We start from the raw sequence: 22,649 nt of genomic DNA on the forward strand, positions 1-22,649 counted from the left end.
GTTCAAGAAGTTCTGACCATATTCTAAATTAAAACACACAGACACTTATAAGCACGCCACCAATATTAAAAAGTTACATAACAATACAAAGCAGATTTAGGACGACACGGCGGCACAGTGGATAGCACTGCTGCCTCACAGACCCAGGAACCCGGGTTCAATTTGGGCCTTGGGTGACTGTATTTGTGGAGTTTGCACGATCTCACCGTGTCTGCGTGGGTTGTCTCCAGGTTTCCTCCCACAGTCCAAAGATCTGTAGGTTAGGTTGATTCGCCATGCTAAATTGCCTTTAGTGTTAGGGGATTAGCAACATAAATACATGGGGTTACAGGGATAGAGCCTGGGTGGATAACCATGATTTGGATACCTGTATGAGATTGATCAAAGGAGAGTTCACGTTTGGGCCATGGAAAATCTAGATGTTTATCATTCTTCTGCCTTGCTTATTTAATTTATAATTATCATATTTAACTGTTCTGTATGTTTCAATAAAGCATTTGTATAATTTTTCATATTTAAATGTTTTGTTTCAATAAAACATTCCTGGGTGGAATTGTTGTCAGTGCAGGCTCAAAGGGCTAAATTGCCTCCCTCAGCACTATAGGAATTCTATGATTCTGTGACTCTAAAAAAAAATACTTTCACAAATTTAAAATTAAAAAAACATGTGTTTATTTATGCATATTAAATAATACTCGTGTCTAATAATTAAAATAAATTTTAAAATTACAAGTTTGAGTGAGCCAATAACAGTAGTATTAACTACTTGAAAGGAATACCAAAAAAAAGGAAATACAAATACATACCTTTTATAAGAGCAATGTAAAACTGCCTTCCGGAACCTAGACCTCAATGTCGCATGGTTAGGATGCTCTTGCGTCGCGCTGGGGCCTGGGGAGATAGCTGCACTGAATGTCGCTGGCTACTGCACCCATCGGGAGTTTCAGCAGAATTTCTCAGGAAACGCCTATCGGGAAACCCCTATTTCTCGCACAAAAGTTTCTTCCATTTTTGGCGGACCATACGTTTCTGCCTGCGATCGGAGGTTAAAGGCCTATATTTTGTGCGAGTTTTCTTTCATAATTTACCTTTGCTCTTTTTATTTCTTCTTTTACTCACCCTTTGTTGATCTTTAAAAACTTCCCAATCTTCCAGTGTAACATTTTTCAGGATGTTAAGGCTTTCAGACCTGAAAAGTGCTGGTCTACCTCATTACCTGGAGTGGCAAAATATCTCAAACATTTGATTTGATTTATTATTATCACATGTATGAACATACAGTGAAAAGTATTGTTTCTTGTGCGCTATACAGACAAAACATACCGTTCATAGAGAAGGAAAGGAGAGAGTGCAGAATGTAGTGTTACAGTCATAGCTAGGGTGTAGAGAAAGATCAACTTAATGCAAAGTAAGTGCATTCAAAAGTCTGACAGCAGCAGGGAAAAAGCTGTTCTTGAGTTGGTTGGTACATGACTTCAGACTTTTTTATCTTTTTCCCAATGGAAGAAGGTGGAAGAGAGAATATCCGGGACGCGTGGAGCCCTTAGTTATGCTGGCTGCTTTGCCGAGGCAGCGGGAAGTGTAGACAGAGTCAATGGATGGGAGGCTGGTTTGCATGATGGATTGGGCTACATTCACGACCTTTTGTAGTTCCTTGTGGTCTTGGGCAGAGCAGGAACCATACCAAGCTGTGATACAACCAGAAAGAATGCTTTCTATAGTGCATCTGTAAAAGTTGGTGAGAATCGTAGCTGACATGCCAAATTTCCTTAGTCTTCTGAGAAAGTAGAGGCGTTGGTGGGCTTTCTTAACCATAATGTCGGCATGGGGGGGGGACCAGGACAGGTTGTTGGTGATCTGGACACCTAAAAACCTGAAGCTCTCGACCCTTTCTACTTCATCCCCGTTGATGTAGACAGGAGCATGTTCTCCTTTACGCTTCCTGAAGAATAGGTTATGGAATCTGTTGCACGCTGCTACAATGCAATGCCTACGTGAGTGGTATTTTCCACTAATGAGATTCTGCCATCAGTCAGAAAAGACATTCTGCATATCTCACAGCTGAGCAATGTTGTGTATGAATTTTTGAGTGCCAGTGTGATGCCAGGTATGTAGGCCGCACATCTCAGTGATTGGCTGAATAAATCAAACAGCATGTTCCTTTGGTTGTTCATAATAGGCAGAGTACAGAACGTATTCAGTCAGCCTGTTGCAAAACCCAAAACAAATCATCCACTGTTAGATGAGATTCTGCCACACAAGCCAATTTTCACTCTCCTGCATCTCTGCTTTCTCTTCTTGTGGAATAAGACAAAACACAACCTCTGGTAGATGCAGAGACTTGGAGGAGAAGGACAATGACCATCCAGTGTATACCTGGCCCACTAGGAAAGAGGCCTTGTTTCAGGAAGCTGCAGATGTCAACAGTGATATGCCCTGCAAACCCGAGCCCCTTGGTTCACTGGTACCCATATGTCGAGAGAGTTGATCCCTTGTCAATAGATCCTATGTTGGGGGCCTTGCCTCCTTGGAGCTCCGTATCCATTCCTTCTGCCTTGTTGAGTAGCATATGGCTGAGGAGTAGGTTGCTGATGCTAGTGTTGCTGCTGTTGGTGTTGCTACCCCTATTTCTCTTTATCAGAGATGCAAGGTAACATAAGATGCTCCCATAATGTGATGAAAGTTGGCAATGACGAAGGGCAAGTTAGATGAATTGATTTCCAAGAAATTGGCAATCAACTGTCAAGTATTGAGCACATTCTGTGAGGAGGGGCTCTGTGAGCACCAGCCTCTGACCAGGTCACAATTGCAGCACTAAAGTTTCAGTGTTGAAAAGTTTCCATAAAAACATAAGAAATAGGAGCAGGATAGGCTGTGTGGCACTTTGAGCCTGCTCTGCAATTCAATAACATCATGGCTGATCTTCTATCTCAATTCCATCTACCCGCTCTATCTCCATATTACTTCAATCTCTGATTATATTCAATGACTCATCATCAGTGGCTCACTGTGGTAGTGAATTCCAAATATTGGCAACCTTTTGAACAAAGAAATTTCAGCTCTTCTCAATACCTACTGGCCTATCCCTTATTCTGAGACAGTTGACCTCATGTTTTAGATATCCCAACCAGGGGAACCATTTCTCCTAAGAATATTGTGTTTTTGAATTGAATCACCTGTCATTCATACTTAGTCACAAGAGCCAGTCTGGTGAATCTTTGTTGCACCCCCTCTCGGGCAAGTATGTCATTTAGTTTAGGAAATCAAAACTTCACATGTTACTCCAAGTGTAATCTCATCAGTGCCTTGTATAATTGTAGTCAGAAGCCTTTACTCTTACGCTCCAATTGCTTCGTAAATTGAGCTTGCATATGATTTGCCATCCTAATTATAGTATACCTCTGAAAATTGAAAATGGCAATTTGGTCATTGCATTTGAATATACACATATATTTATTTGCATTGTGCTGTTGCTGTACAAACACTATTAATGTAATGTAGTCTAACCACAATATATTTGACTGAAGTGTTGAAGATTATTTCCTTCAAAAGAAAACGTGACTAAGTATCTAGTTAGGATTAGGATTGTAGAAAAGTGATGAGTGCCAATAGAGATGATCAAATTGGCTGATAAAATAACTTTTTCTCATTATTTATTGCCCTGCATTATTGTTCAGATGCCTAGAAATACAAAATGCTAACATTTTTAATTGCCAAGTTACCCATATTTTATATAGTAGGTGTGGAGTTCTTTACATAAATTTACAGCCTTTACTCAGAAATAAGATTTTAGGGCCCTCAGTGAACTTAGTCATAGCTGTGTATGTATAGTTTCTGAATCTATTTGCCACTTTAAGGAGTAATCAATTGCTTGAATATTATTCAAAGACTTACAGAAAGGAATTCTTTACATTAACAGCTCCTTCCGAGACTTCTACCCCAAGTTTTGCCTTTCTTTTCATAAATGCAAATAGCTTTAACTAGTTGGGGCTATGAAGATCTCTTTTATTTTTGGAAATTGACTGGCCTTGGTTGAATAGCGGAGCTATAAGTATAAATATAATAGAATTTTGATGAATTGCGTGTGGATCAAGGATAAATATAACAGAGCTTTTCCTAAGGCACTTAAATTCGTGAGGTTGAACAATAGGTTAGATTTGGAAGGAGGATACTGACTGATCTTTCCTCCTTGCTGTCTTATGATTATTTGTTCAAGCATGCTCTTTATTTTTGATACCTGCCAACACATTTCCAACAGTCTGGGTAAATTGTGTCTTAATTGTTCTCACTGCATTCCTTCAAAGTCATTGTTCTGGGACTGTTTTGAGTTAAGCTTTAGATCCATACAAGGCTGTACATCACCTTCCTGATTTTGTTCTGGGATTTTGATTATTCTTATTCCTAAACATATATCTCGGTGAACAGATCCAACATAACAGAATGAAAGCAGATGATTTCCTCCTTTTTTTGTTCTCCTCCCCATTCTACTGGAGATAAGTTTTCTGAGCCAGGTTCATTTAATTCCACTTTTTTGTTTTGCTGTCTTGAAACCAGAATTAGTTTTAGTTGAAGTTGAAAAAGAATGTCCCAAAAGCTACCATGTTTATCTTAGAAATCTTAGAAGAAATCTTAGAAATCCTACAGCACAGAGAGAGGCCATTCAGCCCATCGAGTCTGCACCGACCACAATCCCACCCAGGCCCTACCCCCATATCCCTACATATTAACCCACTAATCCCTCTAACCTACGCATCCCAGGACACTAAGGGCAATTTTAGCATGGCCAATCAACCTAACCCGCACATCTTTGGACTGTGGGAGGAAACCGGAGCACCCGGAGGAAACCCACGCAGACACGAAGAGAATGTGCAAACTCCACACAGACAGTGACCCAAGCCGGGAATCGAACCCAGGTCCCTGGAACTGTGAAGCAGCAGTGCTAACCACTGTGCTACCGTGCCGCCCAAATCTTGGTGTTTATCTTGGTGTTGTATCATACTTACGATTCTGAAGCATGCATGCACAAAAATCCTGAAGTGTTTAGGCACAAAAATACTAAAAATATGGGGCTTTATGGTTAAAGCCTTCTTTCAAAAAGCAAATACTGTTGCCATCCTATTTACTCGTCTGACAATTTCTGTTACAATTTGGTTCATTCTTTTGTGAGAATGATCAGTTTTAAGCTTTTGAAAAGGAATGCCAAAGGCGAGGACAGTGCACAGTTCAAATAATTTTCCCAGAGTTGACTATAGGATATTAAGGGCCCCAGCAAAAATTCCTGTCCTATCATGTGAACTTCCACCATTAGCTTTTAAACTAAACGACATCAAAGTAATTTAAACTATTTTTGCCATCGCTTACATCAACACAAACATAATACAATTTCATTGTTTCTGGAAATAATTTCTGGAAAAGTAAATTGATTTTCTTTCAGATGGGACCATAAGTTATCTTCTCAGGAGAAAGAAGAAAACAAATCATTTATCTTTATTACTTTTTGAAATTACAAACAGCTAAAGATTCACTTCACCGCATACTCTAATTCAGGGCTGCAGGGAGTCAGATTCTAACCCGACACCAACAGATACTGGACGTTAGGCGGGGTACACCCAGGACAGGACGCCAGACCATCGTCCGGCATGTGCACATGCGAGCGTGTGCGCGCACACACACACACACACACACACACACACACACTCTCTCTCTGTGAGGAGCAATTTACTGTGGCCAATCCACCTAACGTGCATGTCTTTGGACTGTGGGAGGAAACTGAAGCACCCAGTGAAAACCATGCAAATGCGGGAAGAACATGCAAGCACCGGCAGACATCTGAGGCCTGAATTGAACCCGGGTCCTTGGAGCTGTAAGGCGGCAGCACTAACCATTGTGCTACTGTGCTGGCCATAGCTAGAGATTAGAGATAACGAATTGCATAATATCTCTGGCTTACAACATGCATCATAGAATAACTAAATTCAAGGTACTAACAACAGCTTCCTTTACTACATCATTTAATAATTAAGGTGAGGTAAATAACAGTACTGAAAGAGATTTGTCTTTTCTGATGAAAGATCACCTTCCCTCCATAGTTTAACTGATAGCAGTATTGCGTCAATTTAAATATCCAGAGAATATAGTACACTTGTTTTAAGCCACTTTTGTAAAATGTATGAAAAATTAAGTGGAATATATTCCCTCCCAAGTTCCAACTAGTTTTCCAGTTCTGCAGTGCCCTAATCAGCTCTCCTTATAGGGACTGCTGGAGGCCGCTGAAGAAATGATAGAGAATTCTGTTTTATTCCTCTTTCTGTGGATGGTACAAGAGTTAGAGTGCCACTGTTTAACAGCCCTGATCTAAACAGAAATAAATTTGGTATTGCGTAGCAGTGGTTAGGTTAGGATCTTTTTCACATTCTCTTCCCTTCCAGCCAAATAAATGGCCTGATATGTACAAAACCTTTTTAAATAGTACCCTGTAATTCTGTGGATTTATTACAATGTTACAAAGGTGAGCAAAGAGACTATTCTTCTCCCAACATTCTCTGTAATACATTCTCTGCAGCACTGTGGAGGGCTAAATTGTATTCATCAACAGGCTGGACTATTGTATCACTGAAAAAACAATGTTGAATAGAGTACGAGTTCATTATAATATTGCACTTATCTGACCTGTTTCAGCAGATTTTCTTCAACATCACTACAGTACAATTTCTGTATGAAGCAAATGAGAATCTAGTAATGCTGTATACAATATACATTTAATGCTGCAGTTAAAGCTGCTGAATAATGTATTGAATATCACAAATGTTTTTTTTTGCTTTGGACCATTACATTCAGAACCCTACTGTGACAGTCCACTGATAGCATAGGAGAATATATTGCACCAAACAACAAGCTATGCATCATACTAAATAGCATTGACAATAAACCCCTTTGGGTGGTTGTTAGATTAATGGGTTTCAGCTGTATTGTTGCATTGCTCTCTCAACAAAATTAGATTGATTGTAAAGTGGTAGATACTATAAGGAAAAAGGCTGATCAATATATTTTCTTTGGTTCCTTTTTGCTAGTTTCCCTTCTGTCTCAAAGTTACTAGCGTATTTTCATAATTTGCTTGATACTTGACATTTATTCATTTTTATTGTCTTTCAGGGTCTTTCAGAAAATGATGTGGTAGTTCACGTGTCCCTGATTGCTGAAAGCCAGCGGTATGTGATGCATAGCCCATTAGACAGGCTATTATAAGCTTCTGTCTCATCTACAGTATTTATTTGTTCTTTAGCCAAGAGATTATACAGCTGACACTCAGAGAATATTAATTCAGTCATAATTTGTGTCTTGAGCATTATTAATTGCATGAAAAATTTGGATATTGCATTTTGCAATAATTTTACTCGCATATGTTGTATTAATAAATGCTGATCATCCTGTTTGTAGCCTGCAAGTATTTCTCAATACATATGGAATACAGACCCAGACCCCCCAGCAAGTAGAACCCATACAAATATGGCCTCAACAGGAGCTTGTAAAGGTAAATAACATATAATAATAGCTTTTGACAGAAGATTGCATTCAGAAAGCCTGTAGCTATTAAAGAACCGTTATAGTGAAGATGTTCCATTGTTGTGTTGTGTATGGAGATGTGGTTAGCCTGCTGTGCAACTGAGATTCCACTTCTAGCATGACCTACAAAAATCATGATAAATGGCAGTAGTCCTCCGATTCTACAACACAGTACCAAATATTGGCATCAAATCACTACTAATTTTTCTAAAAGCTAATTTAAACAAAATGCCCTGTATTTGTTTTCATTTCCAAAAGTTTGGCCTAATATCCTTTCGAAAATATATAAATTATGGATTATATTTGTGTCTCATCTATTTGTGCTGAATGCCAATGAGATAATCTGCATGAAAAATGTAATTACAATGACGTAAAGCTGTTTTACGTGACAGGGCTTAAAAACAAGTCTTACCTAAAGGCTGTGATGAATAAAATTATGCTTTCAATCAACTGAAGTAAAGATATTTTTGATAGCACCCAACTCTAAAGTAATTTTAATATCTCTACCCCAAAAAATATCTTTGTTGGTTTTATTTGATCAAGGGAACATAACCTTAGAGTTAGAATCCAGAGGTTTGTCAGAAAGCATTTCACTTCCCAAGAAGCTATTCAGATTAGGTTAGTTGAACATTTCAAATTGAGATTGATAGATTTAGTTAAAGTGCATTAAAGATTAAGGAATTAATAGATGGAGTGAAGAGGCAGAACAGTCAGAGCTAAATATATATACATCTCCCATGACCCTAAACTATGATTGAATTAAATGTAACACCATTTTAACATACCGTTAGGTAATTCTTGTGACAAATTATAGCCAGGATTTTACGGTCAGACTCTCGCCGGAAATGAACATGAGGCTGAATAATTTATTCAAATTTATTTAAATACTTATTTGCATCTGTTTAGTGAGCCCGGCACTGAATTGCCCAAACTCACTTGCCTATATGGCCTCACCGGGGAGGTTCTCTCCAGTGAGGAAAACACCTGTTCCCCATGAACGGGGAACAGTCATGTTAGCCTTGCCAGTGGAACTGGAGGCCATTGAGGCCTCCTAGGGAGGCCAAGGGCAAGGTGATGTGCCCCTTGGGCAGTGCCAGCCTGGCACATTGGCACTGCCAGCCTAGCACATTGGCACTGCCCACTGGTTACCTTGGCACTGTCCATTAGGCACCTTAGCACTGCCCACTGTGGGGAGGGATACCAGAGGCTAGATGTTCATGCGTTGTGGGGCTTGCGATCGGCCATGGGCCCCTGCAATTGCGGGGGTGGGGGAATTTATTGAGGCTGCCTGCAGCAGCAGGGGCATGATAGCTCTCTGTCAGACCCCTGCTGTTGTAATTGCACATGTGCAGCATCAGAAGTCTCCACATGCGCAGTAGTGCCCTCTACAGGCTGGCTGGTGAATTAAGCCCAGCCCACTGCCTGCAACAGCTAAAAACAGCCTACACCATTTTTTCAGTGCTTAAGTGCATAAGGTTGGGCGTGAAAACTCGCCCAGAAAACAGATCAGGAACTCCCCCTTTTTCATGCTAGAAACATAGAATCATTCTTGTATAATTCCACCTTATGTATTTATAGTGAGCGTCTCAAAGTAGAGTTGAATTATTTTTTCTCTTTCAACTTAAAGGATTCTGCAGCCTAAATTCCCTAGCACCCTAAACTAGATGTGGACTTCTGATGGTAGCAGCAATATTGCACCAGAACACACAGATCTAAGGATTGTAACAAATTCATCCTTGGGCCTCATCAGAACAAGTCAAGACAGCAGCGGTACTCTGATGGAGCTAGCCTGTTGTGATTGTAGGGTAAAAAGGCAGAAATCGATTTTCTAGTTTAATGTTGGGTAATTAAATTGGCTCCGTGCAATTTAAATGTTATATTTAATTTAATAGACTTTTTTTTTATCCGGATAATGTCCAGGCATAAACCATGGCTTTGCATAGAAGACTATTGGCCAGAATTTACTGAAAAATAAGGCATATGAATGATGCATAGCATTATTAATGTTTAAGTTGGCCAGAAATTTGTGATGAGCAAGAGACATCATGAATTGAAAATCACCACAAGTTCCTGTGCAATTTGCATCACTCCACTGTTAAGTTTGCAAAAATTGCATCTCATTCTTAACATTTCTGTCAATTTCATGAAGTTACTGAATTTCACATCAATTACCCATTCAGAAAGTAATTAATTGTGCCACAATGTGATAATTATCAATGATTACCATTTAATCTCACTGGCCTAGAAAATGAACAATTAGAAGTGTGGGGTCTCATTCTTCTATGTAGTAAATTGTTGGCGATTTTAAAAAATGTTACATTTCAATTTTTTTACATTTTTCTTTTGTTTCTTTCTCTTTCTTAATCTGATCTTTCTTTCCCTCTCCATGTACCTGTCTGACATTGAATTTGCCGCCTTCTTCAGTCCTTCCTCTGTTACTTCTTAATCCATTAATCTTATTGGGAAAGGGAATACACTACTGGTCCCATTGCTCACCAAGGTCCCAGATGTCCTGTTGTCCTTGTGCACTGTTATCAGCTCATGCTGCCAGCATTTACAGTGCAAAAACATTTTGAGCAGAAGATTTCAGGAAGATGTCTTAATTACTGGACATGCCACAAGGTTGTCTACTGCAGCAAATTCCTGCCCCAATCATTTATTAAATACCAGAAAAAAATACTTTAAAATTAAACTGCATCTTTGGTGCTTACAGAATTTGGAATGGCTTTAACTGTTCAAAGAAAATTCTGACACTCCTCTTTTGAACAACAACGCTCTATTGTATTTTAGCCATTTAACAAAAGTTACTATATACTTGTAATTGGCTCAGGAAAGTGTTCTAAGCATTTTGATGACACCGTTTGTAGTGTAGCACATGATTTTCTCTCATGGTTGTGCCAGCTGGCCCAGAAGCAATGAACACAGAATGAGATAGAAAGCACTGCAGGCAACACCCTTCCTGCACAAGATCAGGTTATCTTTGAACTTTGTTGCTTGCCAACAATGGGCTTCTTCAAATACAACCCCAAAAGTGATTGAGGCTTCATTTGTTTTCTTTCAGTGTCTTTAATGTATCCAGGTTAGGTAGGTCTTTGGTCAGTAGGAACTCAGTTATGCAAAATGCTTTGTTGATTTCATAGAAATAGAAACCCTACAGTACAGTAAGAGGCCATTCAGCCCATCGAGTCTGCACCGACCACAATCCCACCCAGGCCCTACCCCCATATCTCTACATATTTTAGCCGCTAATCCCTCTAATCTACACATCCCAGGACACTAAGGGGCAATTTTAGCATGGCCAATCAACCTAGCCCGCACATCTTTGGACTGTGGGAGGAAACCGGAGCACCCGGAGGAAACCCACGCAGACACGAGGAGAATGTGCAAACTCCACACAGACAGTGACCCAAGCCGGGAACCGAACCCAGGTCCCTGGAGCTGTGAAGCAGCAGTGCTAACCACTGTGCTACCGTGCCGCCCGATTTGTTTCTCTTTAGTTGTCTTCAACAAGGTTAACATCAGGAGCCCTTTTCCTACAGCCTGTCTGGAGTCAATTTTATCCCTCTGTGTAAAACATTTGACAATCATAAGTAATTTCGCTGCACGGTTTTAAGAATTCCAATCCATGTTCAGGCCCAGAGTTAAGTCTGGGAGGATGGAAAGGGCAGGTTGCTGGTATGCCATAGTTGTTTTTTGGACTCCAACTGAGTGAAAAAATTCAAATGTTTGGTAATTTTGGGAGTTCTTGTGTGGCTTTCAGCGTGAAAACAAAATACTACGGGTGCTGGAAATCTTAAATAAAAATACAAAATGCTGAAAATATTCAACTGGTCGAGCAATATTCTTGGAAATTTTTTTGATGCGGTAACAATGATGGTTGATGAGGGTATGGCTGTTGATGTGATGGAAATGGACTTTGAAAAGACAATCTATAAACTGCTGCACAACAGTGTTGTGAGTAAAGTTAGAGCTCATGTAATAAAAGGGACAGTAGCAACATGGATATGAAATTGACTGAGTAACAAGAAACAAAGAGTAGTGGTGAGCAGTTGTTTTCAGCCCGGAGGAAGGTTTGTGGTGGAATTTTCCAGCGATCAGTGTTAGGACCCCTACTGTTCCTGATGTATAATAATGACCTACACCTTGGTATACAGGGCATAATTTCAAAATTTGAAGAAGATTCAATACTTGGAAATATTGTGAACCATGAAGAGCATAGTGTAGAAATTCAAAAGGACATAGTTTGGTGGAATGGGTGAATAAATGGCTGAAGAAGCTTAATGCACAGAAGTGATTCATTTTGGTAGAATAAATACAGAGAGACAATATAAAATAAAGGATACAATTCTAAAGGGGCGGCACGGTAGCACAGTGGTTAGCACTGCTGCTTCACAGCTCCAGGGTCCCGGGTTCGATTCCCGGCTCGGGTCACTGTCTGTGTGGAGTTTGCACATTCTCCTCGTGTCTGCGTGGGTTTCCTCCGGGTGCTCCGGTTTCCTCCCACAGTCCAAAGATGTGCGGGTTAGGTTGATTGGCCAGGTTAAAAAAATTGCCCCTTAGAGTCCTGAGATGCGTAGGTTAGAGGGATTAGTGGGTAAATATGTGGGGGTAGGGCCTGGGTGGGATTGTGGTCGGTGCAGACTCGATGGGCCGAATGGCCTCCTTCTGCACTGTAGGGTTTCTATGGTTTTCTATGGTTCTAAAGGGGGTGCAGGAGCAGGGGGACATGGGTATATAGGTGCATAAACCATTGAAAGTGGCAGGGTAGGTTGAGAGAGCAGTTGATAAAACGTACAGCATCTTGAGCTTTACCAATAGGGGCATAGAGTACAAAAACAAGCAAATTATGTTAAACCTATAAAAAGTACTGGTTTGGCCTCAAGTGGAGTATTGCGTTAAGCTCTGAGCACCACACTTTAGGAAGGATATGAATGCATTAGAGAAGGTGCAAAAAAGATTTGTGAGAATCGTTCCAGGGATGAGGAATTTCAGTTAAGTAGAAACATTGGAGAAGTTCGGACTGTTCTCTTTGGAGAAGAGGTTGAGAGGAGATTTCATAGAGGTATTCAAAATCACAAGGTGTTTGGAGAGAGTAAATAGAGCGAAACTTAACCCATTGGTGGAATGATCAGGAACGAGAGCTTTCCATGTGGGAAAGGGCGGCACGGTGGCACAATGGTTAGCACTGCTGCCTCATAGCTCCAGGAACCTGGGTTCGATTTCCAGCTTGGGTCACTCACTGTGTGGAGATTGCACATTCTCACCATGTCTGTGCGGGTTTCCTCCGGGTGCTCCGGTTTTGCCCCACAGTCCAAATATGTGCCCGTTAGGTGGATTGGTCATGCTAAATTGCCCCTTAGTGTCAGGGGGCTAGCTAGGGTAAATGCATGGGGCTATGGGTATAGGTGGGATTGTGTTCAGTGCTGACTTGATGGGCTGAATGGCTTCCTTCTGCACTGTAGGATTCTATGAGAGGGCACAGATTGTAGGTGTTTGGCAAAAGAAGCAATAGCAACATGCAAAGAAACATTTTCATGTAGCAAGTAGGTAGAATCTGGAATGCACTGCCTAGTATGTGGAGGCAGATTGAAACCTGATTTTTTTAAAGGATAATTATCTGAAAAGGAAGGATTTGCAAGGCTACGGGGTAAACGCAAGGTATGATACTAGGTGAATTGTTCCTTCCGAGTTAGGCGTATGTCCATCCGAAAAATGTAAAATTCTGGCCTTTATGTGTGAAAGATTGGCCAATAAATATCTAACCCGTAATCTCTTGGGTAGAACCCAATACCATTATAAATCTCCAAGAAGATGATATAAAATTAGTTTGAAGAATAATTTGATTAAAATGGACTGCTTTGCAGATATCGTAACATACTTTGTCACACTTCGATATCATTTTAAAGCCATGATTTCACTGGAGAATGCATAATCACACCAGCTAAATGTAACATTATTTGGTCTCCATTTTTTATAATTACAATTCAATTTTATACGTGCAAGAGTTTCACTTGGACAACAAATTTTGCCATGTTAAAATGTGTTAAACATGTGACATATGTATTGTTAGAGGCTCTTTTATTATCACAGTATTGCAATATGAACCTAAATGACATTAAAAAGAAATGATAAACTTTTGAGATCATAAAGACCAAACTTAGAAAGATAACGCAAAACTAAGGAAAATGTTTGAAGTGGTGCAACACTTGATAAATATGTTTTCTAGCATACTCCCAATAGAATACATTTCTGTTGCATAAATGCCTGCTTATGTGGCAGAGTATCAATTGTGTTCTCCTTGATTCTCCCTGAGAATTTAATAAGTAGGTCTTTAATTTAGCTGGTACTGATTTTAAGATTATAATGACAGTACTTATTTTAATAACGCCAATTGCACATAATGAGTAGATTTAAATTCATTAGAAGAAAGCAGTTTGTAGCAAAATGTTTATTTTTTTACACTTGAGACTTATTTCTGGAGAGATGTCCATTTTCATAAATACTGTACTTGCAGGCCTATCTCCACCTGGGCGTAAATAAAAAGCTTAAATTGTCTGGAAGACCAAACAGACCCATTGGATGTATTGGGACATCAAAGGTCAGTGTTTCAACGTTATAGGAGAAATTATATCAATTGGGTGTTGAGTTTAATGCACAATCATCACCATTTTAATAATGTAAGGAATATATGCCAAAATAATGTGGAAGTTTATTAATGCAGTATGTGATAGTTAATCTCCTGTGGCATAGCAGATCAAACATGGTAAACCTCGGTTATAGAGCAAAGGATAATTTGTCCAAGAAACAATAAAATCAAAGATTTGAAAGATATTTTTGTCTTGTATTTCAAAACACTCACAGCAGCTAAACATGAAGTAGAGGTGAAATATAACTTGGTTTGGATGCATTCTATTTTGAATTCACATTTTTAATATAACAATGTTTATTTATTTGTCACAAGTAGTCTTACATTAACACTGCAATGAAGTTACCCTAGCTCTAATATTGCTCTTTAGATAAGAATAACAATAGTGATTAGATTGCTTTAAGTAACTAAGTATGGTTGACATTTTTGTGTCTGCATGAGTTCGACAATACAATCTTAGTTTGAATTAGTCTATGTTTGATACACAATATCAAATAATGATGGGCCAGAACTTCCAAGGATTGGTAATCGCAGCAGGATTGCCAGTCCATTCCTTTTTTCCTACCTTTATTCTGGAGCTGCACCTTCCTCGCCTGATCTTCCGACTCAGGCCAGGTGAGAAAAGTGCAGTGCAGCAGCTTTCTGAGGCTTCAGTGCAGGGCAGCAGAGTCAGAGGAATGGAAGCCATGTCATGGGTGGTCGGGGAGAGGGGAGGAAACTTCAGAAGTTAGTGGTGGATGGGGGAGTGGTGTGGTTAGTGGGGATGGTGGTCAAGTGAGGGGATGGGTAAGATGGGTTGGAGGATTGGGAGGTCAGTGACGGAGAAAGATGGGTCAGTGGTGTTAAGTGGTCAGTGGAGGGTTGAGCGGGTAGGGGTAGTTGATCGGGGTGGTCAGGAGGGTAGTCAGGGGTAGGAAGATAGCTACGGTTTAGGAGCTAGTTGGGGATGGGATATAGTCAGGGCTCTAGAGGTTGGTCAGGGGTGGAGGAATAGTCAGGTATTCAGGAGGGTAGTTGGTAGAGTGGGTGGTTGGTCAGTGGAGTGGAGGGTAGTTTGGGATTTGAGAGGGTAGTTTGGGGTGGTGGGGTGTACTCAGGGCGCAGGGAGTATCCAGGAGTTGGAAGTTATTTTAATTCTTCTAACTTTTCCTGGGTAACTATTCTGCTAAGAGAGTCAGAACTATCCAGTCTCTGATACAGGGCAGAGTATTGAATGGTTCCCAGTGCAGGAAGTTTGAACTTCCCAGGCAATTCCCATGCAGTTCTTGTGTGGAGACTTCGGGGTTGTCCCTCAGTGCATCTTCTGAGGTACCTCGCGGGTACAACCCCCATCCCAGAGATCGGAAGAGATAGACCATGTTGTTTAATGCTGCAATATATGTAAGTGTATATTTATACCCAGATGATCAATGAATAATGTTAAATCATACACATTTCATTAGTAAAGACAGTATTTATTATCTATCTGCATGTTAAAACTTTATTTCTTTTCTTGTGTTTTAAGACAGAATTTAATTGCGAGTGATATTTAAAATCTCTCTTTTTTGCAGCTTTACAGAATTCTAGGAAAGACAGTTGTGTGTTATCCCATTGTATTTGATTTGAGTGACTTTTACATGGCCCAAGATGTTCTGCTGCTGATTGATGACATAAAGGTATTATCTAAGAAATCATGGTCTGAGTTTGTCTTGACTCGAGTAAAATTGAGAGTCAATAGAAAAAAAAGTCCAAATCTTGTTTCAGAAAAATAGCACAAACATGAATTCATTATTTGATATGGCAAGAGCTGATGGGAGTAAGTTAAACAATTCATGTATTTGTGTATACATGAATAATCCAGAATGAGTTGACTTAACTGCTTTACTCCTAAAAGGATAAGCAGATAATTTTGTAAATAAATTTAAGATTAGGTTATTATTTTTCAGGCTTTAAAATGTTTATAAAATGTAAGAACCCTGCAACAAAATTCGTTCATATCCTAAATAAAGTCACTAAAGCAATTCCTATTTGAATTTGTGTAAAGTCAGCTGAGGTTTAGCTCACTGACTTGGATGAAAGCATGAACTTGACATCTCCAAGAAAGTCACATTTTAGGAACAGTTTGCATTACTCTACCCACACTCGCACATTGTGAACCAGTCCTCACTAAACTTTCACAGATTTTCACCAGTTGGTGATCAAGGTATTTCATCAAACTAGTTTTGCAGAAATATAGCATACCTTAATCAATTCTGCCAGCCTGAATGTTCCATGTTTGATTTGATTAGTTTCTTATCAATAATATTTTGCAAAACTTATTGAAAATTGTTTTGTTCCTCTTGTGAAAAGAAGTTTAGGTAGAGTTAAAGAGTTCAAAAATGCTGTGATTGATTCCTAGAAGGAGGAATTACACAGATAGATGGAAGAAGCTGGGGTTGTTTCCTCAAAGAAGGTTAAGAGATTTGATAAAGTATTCAAAATTATGAGGTCTCTGTAAAGAGTTAATTCCGAGAAATGGTTCCCTTTGGCCAAAGGGTCGAGAAGCAAAGGACATTGACTTAAAGTGGTTGGCAAACTAGGTAATGGCAATATAGGAAAACTGTTCTATGCAGTAAGTTGTGTGTCCCTGGAATGTACTACTTGAGTATGTGCTCAGGTACTTCAGAACTTCCAAAAGGAGATTGTATTGGAATCTGAAGACAAATAAATAGTAGAGCTATGGGGAAAGGACAGTTGAATGGAATTGACTGAATATCAATATTGGGGAGCGGGCGGGTAAATGGAACTAAACCACTATCAGATCAGCCATGATCTTATTGAATGACGGGGCAGGCTCGAGGGGCTAGATGGCCTACTCCTGCTCCTATTTCTTATTGAATATAAGATCATAAGACTTAGGAGCAGAAGTAGGCCATTTGGCCCATCACATCTATTCCACCATTCAATGAGATTATGACTGATCTGATATGATTGCTTTGCAGAAAGCCAGCATAGACACAACAGACTGAATGTGTCTGTGGCTTTAATTTTCTAATTCTGTGACTTTGTGGTTTCTTCAAAAACCACACAAAATTTCATGTGGCCATCCCCATTGCCTCAGGTACCAAATCCAGTGAATGGTTTTGTATGATATTGAATTTTATAGGCCAGAAAGATTCCAGACTAAAACTTCATTGAGTTGCATAATTTCAACAAAGTGTTGGAATTGGAATGTGTTTCCATCAGCTAGAAAAAAGGAAAGGACGCAATGGTTCCTGTTTCCAGTCCTCATTATTGTTCATTAATTCCTTCTGGAGAGTATGCATATGAAAATATATGCCTACATGCCAGATCCAAGGCTTTCCCATTCTTTGTCATTGAACTACTATATGCAGGTGATGCTTGCATCTGCACGTATTCAGAGACCAAGTTCCAAGCCATTGTCAACATGTTCACCGAGGCATACAAGAGCATAGGCATGGGTAAGACAAACATTCTCGACTAACCTGCTCCCATCACACACCACTGCCCTCCCAGTTTTCAAAATCCACGTCAATGTCCTGGACAACGTGGACCACTTTCCATACTTTGGAAGCCTAGTGTCAACAAGGGCAAACATTGACAATGAGATTTAACACCATCTTCAGTCTGCTAGTGGTCGGTCACCTGGGGAAGAGAGTGAAGACCAGAACCTAAGACCTAACACCAAGCTCGCTTAGCTCTGTAGCTCAGTCAACAGAGTAGCAGTGATACCCCCCTTCTATATGGATCAGAGACAAGGACTATGTACCCCAGACATCTCAAAACCATGGAGTAGTACCACCAGCACTGCCTTTACAAGATCCTGCAAATCCACTGCAGAACAGGCACACCAATGTCTGTGTTCCCACTCAGACCAACATCCCCAGCATTGAAGCATTGGCCACGCTCGGATCAGCTCCACTGGATGGGCCACATTGTCTGCATGCCTGACACAAGACTCCTGAAACAAGCTCTCTACTTAGAGCTTCAACAAGAAGAGTGAGCCCCAAGAGGACAGAGGGAACACTTCAAGATCATCCTCAAAGCTTCCTTGAAAAAGTGCAACATCTGGAAATCCCTGGCCCACAACTGCTCCAAGTGGAGGAAAAGCTTCCGAGAAGGAACTTAGCACTTCAGGTTTCACTGAGCAAGCTGAAGCCAAGCATCGACAGTGAACAGTGTGTGTGGCAACCCGGACACCCCACCCATCCACTCCACCAACCACCATCTAACTGCCCTACCTGTGACAGAGACTCTAGGCTGTGCATTGGACTTTTCATTCCTGAGAACTCATTTTTAGTGTGGAAGCATTTCATCCTCGACTCTGAGGGACTGCCTAAGAAGAAGAGGAATTTAGTTCAGAAAAGGATTGGCCTCCTATTCGATTCCTTTCCACCTCACCATTTCATATCTTGCTAATTCTCACAATGTAGTGTTACATGTGAAAACCTAGCACTTGAGCAAAACTAGTTGCTGTTGCCCTAAGAGTATGTGCACAAAATCGGCTGCCATGTAGTTATATTAATATCTATTAAGTTTGTATCTTAATTTCTGTTACTTCTATATATAGTACAATAACAGGCATTTTCCATATGAACAACGCCACAGTCTCTGGCAAGATGTGATATACTCTGTGAATGACTAGTTTCCAGGTTCTCTCATACCCAAAAGTTTGCTGAAAAACTTAGTTGACACAGAAAAACATTTCTGACACAGAAAATAGGTTAAAGTCTCATAAATTTTATGTAAATTGTTTTTATACTTTATTATGTTCAGAACCTTATTTCCTGTCATAAAGTAAAACTTTATTTATTAGTCACATTAACACTGCAATGAAGTTACTGTGAAATTCCCCTAGTCGCCACAGTCCGACGCCTGTTCGGGTCAATGCACCTAACCAGCATGTCTTTCAGAATATGGGAGGAAGCCGGAGCACCCGGAGGAAACCCGCGCAGACATGGAAAGAACATGCAAATTCCACACAGTCAGTGACCCAAGCCGGGAATCAAACCTGGGTCCCTGGTGCTGTGAAGCAGCAGTGCTAACCACTGTGCTACCGTGCCGCCCACATAAGTACTTGGCTTGGGGCAAGAAGACAAGATAGAGGCTAAGAAAAGTTTCAAAAAATAGTTAAGCAATCGGATGGACTCATCTTTTTTAAATGGTAGCTGCCCTGATTGCCCATAGCCTTTTTGAGCTTCACAATTTATTTTGGCTGCATGTTCCACGCCTATCTAATTGCACTTCATTGCTGCTTTATGAAGATAAAATTTGACTCATCAGGTAAAACAGAACTTGTATTTAAAAGATGTGGTGCTCACAACATGACATATACATGTGTGATGCATAAAAATTTTAAAGATGTACGTAGGTAATTGTATTGACAGTCCTTCCAATGTTACAAATTGTTAAATTCTTTCACAAGCAATTGTAAAAATTTACTATCAAATTTTCTTCATCAATTTTGTCCTCAGAATTTACTACAGTTTACTAAGCAGTATTGGAAGATGAATCGTCGTCCTCTCTTTCTTGTTTTGATCCGTGAAGATAACATAAAGTAAGGGATATTTTTGTTATGAAAGCTTTTTTCACAATTTCTTTTCCAAATATTAAATTATAAAAGTAATCTAAATTGATACAATTTTTTTCCATTTAGAGGAAGTCGACTCAATCCTATTTTGGACATGCTGGCAGCATTCAAAAATGGTAATATTGGAGGAGTGAAAGTTCATGTTGACAGACTTCAGGTACATGAAATCAAAACGTGTATCTTTTATGAACTGTATTTGGTATTTCCTAAGTGAATAAAAACCTGGGGGTAACCACATATGTTAAGAATTATTAGCTTGATTGATTCAGCCAAAACATCTGTTGGCAAGATGTAAATCCTCTCTCAGTTCCTTCCACTATCAAACTCATCGTGGCACCATGCAGTGACTCTCTTCACAGCTCTTATGCATCTGTTAGCAGGGGACGCATATTCTCTCATGGACACTTTCACATTCCCACCATTCTATCTATCATGTTGCTCATACTCCATCCTCTGATTCTTCTAAGTAGGGCTCACCTCTTTGCATAGCCAGAGGGGGTGTGGGTCTGGGTAAGATGCTGTTTGAGAGTCGGGTATAGATTCATTGGGCTGAATGGCCTCCTTCTGCAGTGTAGGGATTCTATGATCTGATTTCATAAGAATGGGTCAGTATATCTGAAAGATTTTCTAGTTATTGGTTCTAAATTCAGGTAATATAATATTTTGTGCCCAAATAAATAAAATTTTCGATTGTGCATTCTTTGTGTGATGAATCTTAATATGAATGAATATAGTTTCCTTACTAATCATAACTACACTGTGCAAGCATTATGTTCCTAATATAAAAAGTGCTGATGATGTAGCAGTGTTTTCTTTTCATAAACAGCTCTTTGGTTTTGTTTTGCAGACATTAATATCTGGTGCAGTAGTGGAACAACTAGACTTCCTTCGGATAAGTGAAGAGGATGAGTATGGTCCAACTAAATCCCTTCTTTTAAATAAAAGATTGTTTTTATTTCATAGTGTTTTTCCTCAAACAGGATTTACTTGTGAAATGTTTTTCAGAATTCCACAGTTCGTAAGTTTTGAGGAGCTGGAATTTCCAAAACATTCAAAAGTGAAGCGACAGGCAAGTGTGTCAACTGGGTCTGAGCACGAGCAACCATCCGAAATAAATCCCTCAGACTGGATGTTTACTCCCACAATGGATATTCTGCAAAAGTTGGCTGTAAGGAAATAAATTATACATTTTTTAATTCATTTACAGGCATGGCTCGGCCAGTATTGATAGCCCACCCCTAATTGACCTTGTGGAAGAGGTGGTGAGCTGCCTTCTTGAACTGCTGGTGTCTATATGGTGTAGATATACACACTGTGCTGTTAGGGAGCAAGTTCCAGGACTTTGACCCAGCGGCAGTGAAGGAACGGCCACGTGGTTCCAAGTCTGGATATTGAGTGACTTGGAGGGGAACTTCCAGGTGGTGGCTTTCCCATGTGTCTGCTGCCTTTTCCTTCTAGATGGTAGTGGTCGTGGGTTTGGAAGGTGCTGCGAAAGGAGCCTTGGTGAATTCCTGCACCACTGCTGCCGCTGTTCATCAGTGGTGGAGGGAATGAATGTTTGTGCTTAATGCTCCATTATTTGCATCTTTATCATATACATATAGTCCTCATATATAAGGAAAAATCTTGATTACACCTATGGAAAACATTCGGAAATTTGTGACATACTGAGGAATATAGCCAATGGCTACTATACCCATTCCCATCCCTTCAATAGTTTACTCTCCCCACTTTGTGCTCGTTCTCTATGTAATGGTCATCGCATTTCAAAAGCCTTTTATTTTTATCACAAGCATAATCCTTTGTTGTGAACTTTTTCTGATTTTTGTTTGAAAATAATGTTTTTGTATGAGTGCTTTTTGCTTTAGTTACACATTGTTCACTTGGTATTCGCAAATCATAGTAGTGTCTCATGCTCACCAGCAAAGTGCACTTATGTAACCTTTAACATAATAAAAGGATCCAAAGGGATTCACAGGTTCAAAATAAAAGCAGTGGATTTTGGAAAGGAACTTGAAGATATTGTCAAAGAAATATGTTCTGGAAGATTTTTGCAGAAGAGAGCATTAGGAAGGCAAGAATATTTAGCGAGAATGTTCCAAAATGTGGGACTAAAGTAGTTGAAGGCTCAGCATCTAAATAAGGGGAAGAAGGTACGTTTAAATAAAGTCAGAATTACAAAAACAGTGAAGTGCATATTGGCATGTTGTTGAGGATGTTGAAGATGTGTGCAATGTGTTTGAGGGTAGGGGGGGAGGGTGGTGGCTGCTGGCAATGCAAGGTGTTTGGTTTGGAAAAGGATGATAGGTGAAAGGAGAAAATTTATGGCTGTGATGATGGAAGGCCTTAATAGCCCCTAGGCTATCCACCATTAGAGGGCAGGTAACTGTTTCACCCAAACCAGCATGTTCCCCATTAGCTCAGAGATGGGAACATGCCAGCAAATCAGTCCACCAACTTGTGTCAGGAAATTATGGGCCTATCCACCTCTAAATCCTCCACCTCCAGATATCAAAAATTCTGCCCTTTTGTGTCCCTATCACAGCTAGCTTACCCACCTATCATTAGCATATTTGGTTACAATACACTTGGCCTTAGATTGTAAATTGCTGAGGTCCCAGCATTCATTCTGTGTAACCCCATTAGTTACGAGTTTGCCCATTTAAAATGGCCAATTTATCCCAACTCTGTTTACTGTTAGTTGGTCAATCCTCTATCCATGGTAGTATATTATCCTTAACATCATGAGCTCTTATGTAGTTTTATGTGGGACCTTATCAATTGCCTTTAGAAATTCAAATACATGACATTTACTGGTTCCCCTTTATCTATCATGATCTTGACACCTTCAAGAACTCTCCAAAATTTGTC

General features: G+C 39.9%; 1 protein-coding gene across 4 annotated transcripts in view; it reads left to right on the plus strand.

The window, feature by feature from the left end:
• phkb (phosphorylase kinase, beta) overlaps positions 1-22,649 on the plus strand; it is a 261,679-nt gene that overhangs the window by 183,351 nt on the left and 55,679 nt on the right. For all 4 annotated transcript variants that reach the window (XM_078210829.1, XM_078210828.1, XM_078210830.1 and 1 more), the window contains 8 exons: positions 7,153-7,208; positions 7,438-7,531; positions 14,078-14,161; positions 15,760-15,864; positions 19,663-19,745; positions 19,845-19,935; positions 20,626-20,687; positions 20,784-20,946. In XM_078210829.1, the coding sequence (XP_078066955.1) occupies positions 7,153-7,208; positions 7,438-7,531; positions 14,078-14,161; positions 15,760-15,864; positions 19,663-19,745; positions 19,845-19,935; positions 20,626-20,687; positions 20,784-20,946 (738 nt within the window). The remainder of the gene's footprint in view (positions 1-7,152; positions 7,209-7,437; positions 7,532-14,077; positions 14,162-15,759; positions 15,865-19,662; positions 19,746-19,844; positions 19,936-20,625; positions 20,688-20,783; positions 20,947-22,649) is intronic.

This window comes from Mustelus asterias, chromosome 4 (assembly GCF_964213995.1).
Source record: "Mustelus asterias chromosome 4, sMusAst1.hap1.1, whole genome shotgun sequence".
NCBI lineage: Eukaryota > Metazoa > Chordata > Chondrichthyes > Carcharhiniformes > Triakidae > Mustelus > Mustelus asterias.